General features: G+C 39.3%; 1 protein-coding gene across 1 annotated transcript in view; it reads right to left on the reverse strand.

The window, feature by feature from the left end:
• Positions 1 to 14,052, reverse strand: part of HDAC4 (histone deacetylase 4) — a 43,277-nt gene that overhangs the window by 7,212 nt on the left and 22,013 nt on the right. The window contains exons 3-5 of the mRNA XM_013314635.1: positions 3,807 to 3,931; positions 1,895 to 1,966; positions 33 to 140 (exon numbers count right to left, since the gene is read on the reverse strand). Coding sequence (XP_013170089.1) covers positions 33 to 140; positions 1,895 to 1,966; positions 3,807 to 3,931 — 305 coding nt within the window. The remainder of the gene's footprint in view (positions 1 to 32; positions 141 to 1,894; positions 1,967 to 3,806; positions 3,932 to 14,052) is intronic.

A 14,052-nucleotide genomic window follows, 5' to 3' on the forward strand; every position in this document is an offset into this window, starting at 1 on the left:
GAAATGACGTAAGAGATAGAATAAGGTTATACCTTTAGATGATGCCTGAGCTGCTGCTCGTGCTGCTCGGCCAGCTGCTGCCGCTGCTGCTGGAAGTGCTGCAACAGGATCTCCTGCTGCAGCTGCTGCTGCTTCTTCAGCTGCAACAGCACGCGCGTTACGCTAAACTACCCCAAACTAGTGCTCCGCAAACCAGTTAGTATGACCTCACGTACTGCCGCACTCGTGTGCATTAAAGTGGTCTCTTAGAGTAGCAAAAACTAAACTAAATGACCCCCTTGGACTGTTAGATTTAGACCACTTTTTCATTAAGAGACAATGCTTTTCATTAGCAAGTTTAACTACTGTTTCCACGACAGCTGATATATATAGTTAGACAATTAACATAACAACTCGTCACTTAGTGGAAAAGAGGTTTTCTAATAAATGCTATAACTGTACTCACAGACAAACAAGTATTCACATTTAAAAGAATATGTGCAAATATTTAAAGAAGATTTTATTTATGTTATGATAACTTTATTAAGAATGCGATAATTGAACACAACACAAAACTGGTGAACTGGTGAACACTGATTTTAATACTATTTTTAATCACATTACGCAGAATTATTTATTATATTAATTCATCTATGTATTTATGTAACAATTTTATGAAATGTAAACTTGAGCGGAGTGGTTCATGTGGAGCATATCGTTCACACACAGTTATAGTGGTCAATCATTCAACAAATCTTGTCTCAACATATATTATTAGACAATGTCTCTCATGTATGTCTATTATTTTCATATAAACATTTTAGTTCAGATCATTAGGTCATCACCACAGATGTATCATTGTAAGAATATGTCACAACTAAATAACATTTTACAAATAAACAAACAGCCGTGTGACGTCACACTCCGTACAGGCGCTTTACTACATGTACAACATATTGACAGAGACGAATTTGAACATGTGCTTGTGTCTGGTACAAACATTATTTCAAAGTAGTTTATCGCGGAGGGGTCGTTTATAAAGATCAACTTGACCCACTGCCGCAAACTGACAAACCTTACAGCAATGTATGACGTAAAAATGTCAATAATAAGTGATATTGTTTAAGCACAAGTTGACCTTTGTGTGTAGTTATTGATAAGTTACCAATTTGGTGGACGGTGAACTGACACGGTCACCACTAATCTAAACACACTTATAATCAACATCAAATTTAAAATAGCACACAGCAATTATTATGTTTTGGAAAAAGCAGCGTCGCGTGTTACATTCAACCGGCACCATTCAAATGCTTATTTTTACCAATTTTAGTTAATTCATAAATATTATAATAAAATTATAACTAAATTATTGGGCCATTTTTAACATAACTACGCTATTGAGTATGTTTTTCAGCAGTGTATTTATGAACAATTAACTTTGTCTAAATCCGGACATTGTCTTGCTACATCACAGTGACAAAAATGTACAACATATATATATAAACACCAATTAAGCTATAAACTATACGAGGAAAAAGGGATATGTTGACATGATATGATATACAAACATGTTATTCTATTTTGAGAACCTTGTTATTGCCGCTGGAGGCTAATTTATTGCCTAGTTGTGTAATTAAAATCAACATTGACATGTTACCTTCGAAAATATTGACAGCGCTAAGGTTCAAAAATTAATTGTAAAATATCGAAAAATCCACACCTGGCTGTGGCCAGTAGTTGCTATTCAATGACAATTCAGTCAAAGAGTTATTTTTACCCTTGATATTATATTTCAGTATAAGTTGTATAAAATGGACCATATAACATAGCAATAGCAACATATATAAAGAGGTGGCGGTTGAAGGTGGCAGCGCGCGCTGGACACACAGTACGAATAGGTAATGGGTCCACTCACTTGCAACAGGAAATCATTCTCTAAGCTTTGTTTTGCTCTCTCCGCAATATGGTTCTTTCTTGGGCTCTGACTCTGACAAGGAGAGGATACACATGTATGACAGCACTAGAGGCAACACTCGCGTGCGCGTGTGCGTGTCCGTGCGGGAGTGCCCCACTGACACACACGCCCACGCGGTGCCATGTGCGAATCTCATATGAACACATTCCATCGCGCCGATGGGACAATGCATGCCTTAGCCGGAACGAATCCGATATATTTAGAACGGAATGTGCTTTTGTGACAGTACGTTTACCCACATTGAATTCAACGCTCAATCTCAATTCGTGACATCACTGTCATCTAAATATTGGGGCGCCTGCGTTCCGCAAAATAATTTTATTACAACAACAGCTATGATGATGCGGAGGGTGCGGGGGACAGGGGGAAAGAGGCGTCTCCGTATATTTCTGGCGCGTACATTATTTTGGTGAGATGTAAAAAATGGCGAGCGTCGGAATGTGCGCGGCAGCGAGCGGCGAGCGACGGGCGACGGGCGGCGGCACAAAGCGCGCGTGGGAGCGCCGCGTGTCGCGCACCGCTGTATTCGAGGTGGACATCCAGAACAAGTGTTAACAGCTTATTAAGAGTCCAACTACATCAGTGATTCACTAATATATTGCGAAACTCTTTGATTGTTATTATACTAATCACAGCATATTTGTGAATGTTTGCATATTATTTGATTGTTTACGTATTTGTGAAATCGAAGTAGGTTGCGAAGTAGATGCGAAGGTTTGCCTAAACTTTACTTCAAAAAGTATACACTCCGTTATTATCTATTTCTGAATCGACTGCTCAATATAGCAGTAGATTCAGCTATATACATTGTCTTTCATTCAATGTTATGAATGTTTGCAGTATCAATTAAATACATACATACAAGTTTGTGCGAAACTAACGATAAGAATAAACTAAAAAGCTTTGGAGCAGATCCAAGTTCGCTAACAACAAAAACCCAATAGATATTGCAATAGTAATTGTGTATTAGCTAATGTACAAGAGATACGGGATTTAGAAATGCAATGCACTCATCGCGACCTTATCTATTATCAACCTTACAAATGTTTGTGTGCACACACACGGCCACTTCTAACTTCTCGGTCAGTCTCAAGCTTTCTATAGTAGGAAAAATCCTGCAAATAACAAATTACTTTGTTATGAACCAATATTTAGATAGTTATTAAATCTAAATATGTAATAGTTAAAATTATTCTTAAGCTAGCACTACCGCAGACGCGGCCACTACGTGCTCGTTTTATCATTCATTAATAACTAAAACTTAGACATGATAAACATGAAACCTCTCTATATTCTAAAGAGTTTGCGAATCCTGCGGGTATATCTGATATATATGTATTGCAAGGCAAGGGACCGAATCGCTCCGCTATATTTACCCGGCCCTGTTGTACAAATGTAAATATAGTTGTATGCAAACGGATGAGCCGAGCCGTTTCTTTTTTATTATACGGTATATTTATAACGCACGCGAGATTTTATAAATACTCGGGTTTAAAAATGCGTCGGGCGGTGAGGCGCGCGCGCCGCCCGACAAAAGGTCACGGGTGGCCGCCGGCGCGCGCTCGGCGGATGTAAACACTGACCGGCGGAAATCATTTCGCTCACAGGAATTGCGCTCACTACTAATATTATATTAAATTCTATCATAATAAAGTTCATCAAACATTAAAATGATTCTGTTCAGCTGTAAATTCAAGTAAAAAAATAATAATAAAACTATAATTTATTATAATAACGCGCCAGATTACGGAGATGCCCATTTTTATATTGTATGGAATGATATGGAGACTAAATGACTATGAATTAATAGATATAGAACGTAAATACAGATAAGAGGAGAGGTGGTAGGTACCTGCATGATCTGGTGGTGGAAGCTGGTGTCGTGGGGCAGGCGCGGCGCGTGCGGCGGCGAGGCGGCGTGCGGGGAGCCCGCGCCCGCCCCGCCGCCTGCGCCCCCCGCACTCTCGTGCGCCATCTCTGTAACCACAATATGTCTTTATTAACTCACAGTGCAATTGAGGCACAACGGACAATACTTTGAAGTGGCCAAAGGTAGTTTGAATCCGCCGTTTCAAATGCGAAGCTATTAATTGCAATTACTGATGTTAATTTCCTACGTCCATAAACTTTCAGAATAATTCAATAGATAGTATTTGCCAAACCTGCTTTTGACATAATGAATATGCAAACAAAATTGAATTCATTTTAATCATAGAGTATGAATAAAAGATTTATATTAGACATTTCTGAATAAAGCGGACACTCCTAACAAGTTTGAAATCGAATATTGACAGATGTTATGCGCGAGGTCTTTTAAGGCCACGGGTGGACTTGCGTGCGCCGCGGGCCCTGCGCGCCCCAGCCGATGTGACCTACATCGTAGGGTGCGATGCAGCGGGGGGTGGGCGGGTGAAGGCAGTGGGGTCGCAATCAAGTTTATTTTTAGCCGAGACTATATATAGAAAGGCTCCAGCGGCCCGGGACACGAGCGTCCTTCGCTACCCGCCTATATTGCCAAACGCTTTCTTACTATTTATTTTAATGATTGAGAGCATCTGCTATTTTTTAAATACGTAATATTGTTACGAATTACAAACAGAATTTATGACGAAGATGTAATAAAGGTACATAAATTTAGGTTAAATTAAATTTTACGTTAAACGACCATACTATCACATAAGAAAAAACATACGAACATATCATAAAACATTATAAAGCCACAAAAATATCCACATTTAGTAAAAGTTAATTGAACCTTATTCGACGAGTATGGAAATAGGGCGCGTCCATCGTTTTCTTGACCCTCGTCTCTACTTTCCTAAGCTTTTCCAGAGTTAGGCCACACGCATATTCCAAAGACTTTAATTTTGATAGCAAGATAAAGCGACGTTTATTGACACAAGAAAAGGACCTTCACAAAATTCATATAAACACAAACAAGCTACAAGTTCTCGTTTCGTAGTCGTCTACGAGGCGCAACGTAACACGCCTACGCACCGGGAGCGCTACGCGAGCCCGACCTACGCCGCCTACGACGTGGTTTACGTCTACGATGTAACGTGGCCCGTTCCGTCCCACTCCGATACTTTCTATAGTACTACGTTGTTATTTGTTCGAATATTATTAGTATGTGTAAATAATAATATTAAAATGAATACAAAAATTGAAAAATACACATTTTTTCGATTTCTTGCAACAAGGGTAAGTAGGCCCGAGGCCAGTAAATTATGCGTGACCGGCGGGATAACTTTATCAATTACAAACAATAAAAAAATCATATATTATATTTGTTAAGAATCTAATAACCAAAGTTCATACTTTAAATACTTCTAGCATTTAGTCAACAATGCTAGAAGTCGAAGTCGCTCACAGCGATTGAGTTCAACATGCCGCTGTGTTGATCACTATATTCATCTATGCGACTGTTTTATTTAACCAAGTGATTTGCCATTAATATTATGCGGGTTCATTTTTTCACTACAGTACAGATACGGTTTCCCACAACATGCTGTAGAATCCTACCTATATAAATTGTAGATAAGAGATTGAACCTTTAAACTTAATCAGCGAATCTTGCTACTCTTTTTATTTGGTGCTCCCTTTCCAATGAAAAAGCTTTTGCAAACTCAAACAAAGCTCTCCCGCTCCTCTTGCCCACGCAACGTCACGTTTATAAATAGAAAGCGAAACGCGACAAGTGAAGGACGTACCGAGCCGCGCTCGCCACTCATCTCGCTCGCACTCTGCTCATGACCCACTCGTGCGAGGAGGAAGGAAAATAAAACGGAGCAAGTAATGAAGATCTAAAAATAGAAGACGCACGCGAACTACGCAACGTGCCTCCATCGAATTGTTCCAAAACACGACGTTTTTCAAACTGTGCAAATTATTTTTTTTTTTGTTAACAACGTGGTAAAATGCTTACGTCAATAATAAAATTGAAATTACGGAATGAGGAAAATATTGTGAGTGTAATACGTAATGCAATAACAATATCAAAGAATGTTAGCTTAATCTTAGCGTTGCATTTTAAAACATCTTATTATTTGAGTTCCATTTTATTATTAAAAAAAAAAAACAAACTTGCCTCTAAGACTCTTAAATCTAATTCTAAGGAAGATTAATATTCACCAGCTGCCAAAGGCAGAACTAACAATGACTTAAGTATAAAGCTCATTATTGACTCACAAAGTAACACTTGCAGGTAAATTATAAAACAAACACAATAATTAATAACAATAACAATTTCAAAACTGATAATAATACATCCAAATTATAAATGTACACAACAAGCACAATTTTATTCAAACTTTCAGAACATAACTGTTTCATCTAGATTTGCAGCTGTTTTAATGAATAGTTTATTCCAAGTGTGAATTTCAATGTTGTGTATTATGATACATATGTACTACACACGTAATTAAACTACGTCACGCAGACAACAACAAAAAGTAGTCAGCCTTACAAAATAATCACGGAATATTATTTCTTTAATTTGAATATGGAAATAATATTAAAGCAAAAATACGTTAATAATTAACTTAATTATACTTGTTGAAGTACCTTTATAAAATGTTATACACATATGTATTTGTTTTAAGAGGCGTGAAGTAGTTTACTTTCATTTTAGCTGCTACTAAAAATATTTATGTATTTATGCGCTATTTTATGAGTTTGTAATAATTTTATTTCAATTTAAATAATATAAACAGTATTGTAAAAAAATCTGAATTCAAAATATTTTTATTACAAATTTTAGGAGAACATACAAAGCTGTGTTGGTGAATGTCCACTAAATACTTCCTGTATTTACACTCTTGTAGATATACCGATCAACTAGTTGAAAACAGAGAGCCTTGTATCCAGTGGGAAAGCTACGCGGTGCTCGATCGCGGGATCGATGCTTAAAATAGTTGCCCATAAAAGCGGACTCCTGCCGCTGCGCTCCAGATTCCCAGCGGCGCTATTTCCGTCCGGCAGTAAACACGCCGTCGCGCCGCTGCCTGTTGCTCGCAGGCTATTTGCGACCACCTAAATGCACCACCTACCGGAAAGATTGCCGCTTTTGGAACTACATTTTTATAACACTTTTTGTTCTGACTCAAATCGAAGCAGCTTTATTTATGCATCCACCCTTATAGTCTGAAAAAATGCAGGCGAACCTGGAAAATCGATAGCTTGGGTTAAAGAGAAATCTATATAAGCAAAAAAAAAATCGCGGTCCTTTGCATTCTCGCTTATTCAGGTTCGATTAATTTTATCTTCATTGATTCACAAGGTGGTTAGGAATCGACTTCAGTCATCAACTACAATAACTAGGTGCTCCTACACCTCTGATTCAAGTCTCGAGGATCGAACCTAAGGTAACAAGACACCGCTGAGATGTTAATAAGACCCAATACGAAACAGCGATTACACTACAAGAATAATACATATTAAAAATCACTGCATTTATAGTGATTTGATGTTCTAGTGCACTAGTTTGAGAAGAAAAATGTCAAGTTCATTCTCATTGTACACTAGGTAGGCGTCACGTCTCGGCGCTGACATAACGCCGCCCACCGCCGCGCGGTGTCGACAGCGTCGCACGCGTCCGCGCTGCGAACACAGGTGCTCGACACCGATGTGCATGTCTGTAGGTTCGCCATGTACTAAACGGGACGCCACTATGTACACCTTTTACTTTTTAATTGCATTCTAAATTCTTAAGAATGTTCATACTTTAAGCACTATTTTAATGATCAGAATAATGTATAGAAAGTTTATTCACGAATTCCGAGCAATCCATTCGATTCGAAATCGTCCACAATTCGTGAATGACATAGTACGATATTGTGGTTGCGCTCGCGTCATGTTTCGACCGTTTGCATTCCGCGAAGCCGAAGCGGCATTTCCGGTCCACTTGCGCGAACACCGCTGCCAAAATAATTTGAAAGCGATAACCGGACGTAATACTTGGTAGAGGAACGGATGATTGTTTTATTTGTCAATTGTTATAGTTATATACACTCTAGTGATTATTTAAAAACGTTAAGAAGGTTTTGTATTTGTATTGTAATAAAAAGCTAGAGTATAAAATTGCATAAAAATGTTTCGAAGTAATAATGATGCTTAGTACTACATATAGTATAGTGTTATTCCTAAAATATCTCGTTTAATCACGAGACTGTCCAAGTGAGCCCTCGCGCAAATTGTTCCCCTAGTAAGGCGCGAGGCGCGAGGCGCGAGCCGAAGAGAGGCAACTGTTTTGATTGTTCAATGGCCGTCCTGTCTCTCTGATTGAGTGACTGTTTGGACGGGATCGGATTAAGTGTCGTCCTGCGCTGTCAACATCTATTGCCTCACGCTCCAGGACTTTTACTAGCTATATTATTACACAAAACACTAAAATATTATTATAGTTTACTTTTTGCTATTTGTTATAAGTAAAATAAAATGCATAAGAAGCTACTCTCTTTTTATGCGTAATATAAAGCTAAATGGATATTTAATTTATCGCAAGACTCCTAATGTCAAAGAACAAAAAAAATCAATTTTAATGTGTTTCAGTGACTATGACAAAAATAATCGTTTAAAAACGTGGGCATCTTCCGAAATAGGCCACCGATTAGATGAGGGCCATAACTCACGTCTAGTTGATGCGGCGCTGCGCAGGAGTGAATCACAGCTATAAATAGCTTGCCAGCTATAATTAGCTAACCATGCAGCGAACCGCCAACGAGCAGCCACAGAGCCAGCATCACAAGGACCTGCCGTTAACTCAGCACCAACATCACATTGGTTACTTTGAATTTCGGAGTATAAAATGGTTGTTTTGTCTAGTATATTATCAATAAGGTGAGGCAAATAGTTTTCACCGCGACATACTTGTCAACAACGCAAATGTCCTCGCACAGATAGCGAAGCCGTTATGAGAGGCAGGTCGCGATCACAAATGTAAATCTGCAGGCGGGTGTATGCGCCGCTGTATAAATAGCTGGGACCTGTCGCTGCGCTAAGGTTCTTCGTTTTTTGTGAACCTGTTCGTGGCCGCTCCCCTCGCGCCACGCTTCCAGTAAATCTCTCCCACTTCGCGCGACCACTCTATAAACAGACGGTCGCATTCCATGACGCTTTATTTATAGATGGGGTCTATTTCGGGATCCTAATACACTGTCTTATCTGCCGTCAACATTTTTAACTCTTTGAAATAGGGCGTAAAAGAAAGAAATAAGGCGAAGCGACTCGATGTATTCAAAACGATTCGATGAATTGAGAATATGTAATGTGAATAAGTATGAAGGCATGCAAAATATTTGCTCCGGCGAACGCGCAACTTTCACATTACACGTCGCAAGCCTTGCTCCTTTAGTGGCCAGTCATTGCAGCGCAAATAATAATTGTGTTTCAATTTATATATCAATACATATATTTGTTTTAAAACTATTTAGCGATTTCCTGAACAAGTGAACGTTTCCAATAAAACTATACAAACATACAAACTGTTTCCTAGTCAAAGTATCTCACACTTGCCAAGCTGGCACAGCGCGACGCGGTATACGGTACAACACGGTGCATCAGACGCAAACCAAACAAATCTATATAAAGATCAATTGTAAAAGAGGAGACGGGTGTGAATGCAAGTGAGTACGTACCAAAGTGTAGGCAACATCGTGTGTTAACAAACATTACATCTAAAAACGTCTCAGAGAGCGAGTTGTTCGCGCGCAGGGCGTCCATCATAGCTGGCCGTCCGTCGCCGGCGGCTCTTCCGAGGGTTCGTGCTATTTCCAGTCGACAAAGGCTCGAAGGCGACGCTCTTGTGTCGATGCTAAAAATAATGCGCTCGATACTTTCCCGCTCTTGCCTATTCTCGGACTTGGTTATACAAGGAGCTATTTTAGGGGCTCTTTGTTTACTCGTTTTATACTACTCTCTATTAGCTTGTGACTTTTTGTACAGTTTAATTATTTGTATCAGAAATAAGTTAGTTATAAATTGATCGTAGAAAAGGCAATGTTTTTCTAAATAGCAATAGTAATAGATACAGAAACATTTTACAGTTTACCTGTAAGTATGTGTGTGTTTCCAACGGTTTCGTAACGTTCTGCAATCAAAAAACATGTAAACATGCAAATTAACACAGATTTCTTTCACAAAATGACAGAGGTAACAGAGGTAACGGACTTCATTAAGTGGATGAAACGTTTTTTACGTATTATTAATAACACGTGGAGTTATTAATATGTATACTCTCTACCACATTATTTTGTCTAAGGCAATTCCTAATTGTGAGTCAGAAGGAAAATTATGACGTTTATAAAGTTTGTCTTTATAAACACGCATGTTGGTTGCAGCGATAGCAGTATAATGAAACGCGCAGTTCTGGCCTGGATAAGCCAAGGCTGTTGCGCCGGGACGGAGACAATAATAGGACTCGTATTGACGGGGCACTGATGCGAAGTCGGCACATACAAAGATAACATATGTACACGACATGCGGTGTTCGCTCACAATTGAATAGGAATCGTAATTGGATTAAACAAGATAAATCGTTAAATCACCTACTTCAACAGATAAAAGCACATAATCATTTGAAAATATAATTAATACATTTCGTACGTTGTTACAGCGATATCGTTGCCTTTGGTATGGCAAAACAAGTCGTCCTGTTTGAATTCAATTACCAAATCAACTCAATAAACAAAACCTGTTAGCGTCGGCATCCATAATTCATACAGAATTTCCAAAGTATAGTTTAAAAGGTGAGAGCTCATCTTGCTTACAGAGGAGTGTATTGATTTATATAGCGTAGCTCAGTTTGTACTGAGTGTTGGTCATTGTAAACATTATTATGAAGACTTCATTGTTTAGAACGCAATACGAGAGTAACAATATAAGTCGGAGAACTGGTTGAGTTTTATGGAGTCAATGTAAATAATTAAAACGGTTTATAAATACCAGAGTTGTTTGCATAATGTGCGGCCGGTGTTTCGGCGCGGGGTCGCTCTGACTCACACGAACACACCGCCGCCGCCGCCGCCGATGCCACACGATGGACGCTGATTGGCACATTGGCAAACTGCACGCTTCACTGCACTTTCAACGGTTTAACTTTAATGCATCTCACTCCTATTCTCCACAATATTTACTTTCATATCAGTTAATCGGCGATATTTTCCAGGCCGCTAGAGTAACAGTTGATATAAAGCTTTTCAAGTTTTAACAACGTTTATGGCTGGTTTACGAAAGTCTGAATATTTTACGTATACGAAAAGCAACACTATCACGTTAAAGTAAGAATTGTTTTGAAGCGAATTAACAACAAACAATTTATTGAATTGAAATAAATTGAAACAATTACGTCAAGTTGAAGATTATCAGTCAATGTTTCCAAATAGTTAAGGAAAACTTACGCGTGACCGTTGAGGTGCGTCATTTTAGAGCGGCTAGGAGACGGGGAATAACAAAAACAGGTAAATCTTGTGGTATGTATCAGTGGGTCAGCGCGACCCATGCGCTGCGCATAAGCGTTATCTGTGCGCGGAACATCGCGAGCACGGAACAAATCATCCACGCCGGCGCTAATGCTTTGCGCAAACAAACTATGCAAAATATCACTCACAACATCTACTAAATAATGACACAAAGATGTACAAACAGGATAACCAGACACGCAGAGAAAGTGTCACGTTGTCACGCTAACACGGTATCACGTCGTGCTATAAATAAATAGCACGAAATAGGATTTTCGTGTACGAGGCCGTGCTATTTTCAGATATGACACAAACTTATGTCATTTCCTATTACATAATTAACTTGAAACATGATGGTTTTCGTTGATAAATCAATATTTTTCTAACAAACCGGATTAACGAATATTAACAATCAGTAAATAAACAGTACTGCAAAAAATATTTGAAAAATGTCAAATATATACATATATCACATACAGATATACAGATATATGTGAATATGCTAACATAAATTATAAATATCTACATACATAGATGAGCACAACTTGGCTATTAGCATGTAATGCATATGCAATAAGGTCAGAGGAAAGTTTTCATCGAGCACACGTAACATAAACAACGAGGCGTGCCTCGAAAACTCACTGACAACAACTGTTTTAACTTATTTTTCAAGTGACGCAACAAGTGTATGATAACATTATCTTAATCTCTGTTTTTCTTGTTTCTAATTGATTAGTTGTATCTCGCATGGTGCGGCGGGAGGCGGCGGGTTGCCGAGGTACAATAAGAGCAGCGCGACCTTTGCGGTGGGTGCGCGCTCCGCACTCCGCGCCGGTCGGCTGCCAATCATCCGTCCCGGCTAATTGATCGCCGCCGGCCGCCACAGTCGAGGCGCCGACGCACAGCGGCCTGCAGTATTACTACAACTACCCGATTATCACTCGAATATACTATTAAAAATTATGACTGACCTACGTAGTCTGTTTCCCAGGCGAGATATGATCTCATATGTTGTGCGCTTCATGCGTGCATAATCATTTTTTAGGGGTCAGATTCACGACTCTCTCATTCTCTCTCTATCTGATGCGTTATCTTTCAAAATTTTAGTAATGCTATTATACTGGAAGTAAGGAACTTAGATTATGTTAATCGTGTTCTTATACGTGATGATATTCCAGCACAGTAAGACAGCACGGCTGCATGGCACAATGTACGGCGCAGCTGACCGATAGCGCGCCGGAAGGCCGACAACCTCACCGGAAGCGATAGCGCAGCGCACTCACATTTCTTTTCATGCAACAAGCCGCACTTCACCCCGCGAACACAAGATACGTAAGTAATGTACATGAAGTGATGTAAACAGATAGCTAGTTTTATATTGAAAATGACTTGATTCGACATTTTAGATAACTGGTATATGCTATTATAAATATTTATTTGTTTTAGAGCAAATATTGTGAACATTGCATAACCTAGAACAAGCGCCGTTTCGTGCTTCTCCAATCGAGACCCTGTAGCTATTTAAAACTTATATAGTATGCTTTAAAAATTATATATGCTCCGGAGGCTTAATAGGACCAACAGCCTCTTAAGCCATATCGAATAAACTTATTTATTTAGCTGGTCGCGTCACGTAGTGTGCGTGCTAGCAAATAGGTTCATTGCTGTTGTACTGATTGTTGTTAGGCGATGTCTGTTTGTAGTAATTTTGTGGCATCATTTGTTGAAGGTCCTTTGGTTATCAATCAACTTTCATTGGTGATGATGATTTATTTTATGCTCCAATATAAAAACATCAGCATTTTGTCGAAGCACGAGTCGTTGTCGAACAAAATAATTGTTATTATAAGTTAAGGAATATTGAGGAGTACGAGTACGAGCACGGCGTAGAAACGTGAACGATAGCGGTGTATTAGCAAATTAAATATTGTTCCAATGATAGTGCCCGCCCCCCGCTCGCCACTCGCTCCCCGCGCACCACTACCCACAGATTGTATGCCGCCGTCGCGCCGCTATCTGAACCTTCTTATAACACAACTGGTCGCTTGAGATGCATAATCCAACTAATTGTTAATGTCGACAATACTTGTGCAAGTAGTTCGTTTGTACCATCTTCTTTGTGCCGATTGAGTGATATCTGACAGATATATATATATTTTTTTATATCATAAGGTGGCAAACGAGCGAGCGGCCACCTGAAATCGCTGAAATAGCGAAGTGACCGTTGCCCATAGACATACGCAATTGCATATGCGTTGCCTACCTTTAATCGACGGAGGAGAGGATGCACAGAAAGAAAACATTTCTATGCATCCTCTCATCCGGAAAGTCCACTTTCACTTCCCATCCTTTCCTTATAAGAAAAAGGGTGGGAAGGGAAAGAGGACTAAATTAGGCCTCCGGGACGCACACTCATCAGACGAAACGTGGAATAGCTTCCACTTGACGCCTGTCTTCTGTGTGTATTATATGTTCTGTATTTGTTCTTTACTGCACTTCTTTATGTAGGACAATTATAACAGTTGTTCTTGTAGGTGTTTTTCTATACACAAGCTGACTCTATTGTGTACTATGAGACACATCAAACTTTTGATGGTTGACTTGTTGAGGTGTTGTATGACATGACATTCCGTACTGATGTCG

Source organism: Papilio xuthus, unplaced genomic scaffold (assembly GCF_000836235.2).
Source record: "Papilio xuthus unplaced genomic scaffold, Pxut_1.1 DF827135.1, whole genome shotgun sequence".
In the NCBI taxonomy this organism is placed as follows: domain Eukaryota; kingdom Metazoa; phylum Arthropoda; class Insecta; order Lepidoptera; family Papilionidae; genus Papilio; species Papilio xuthus.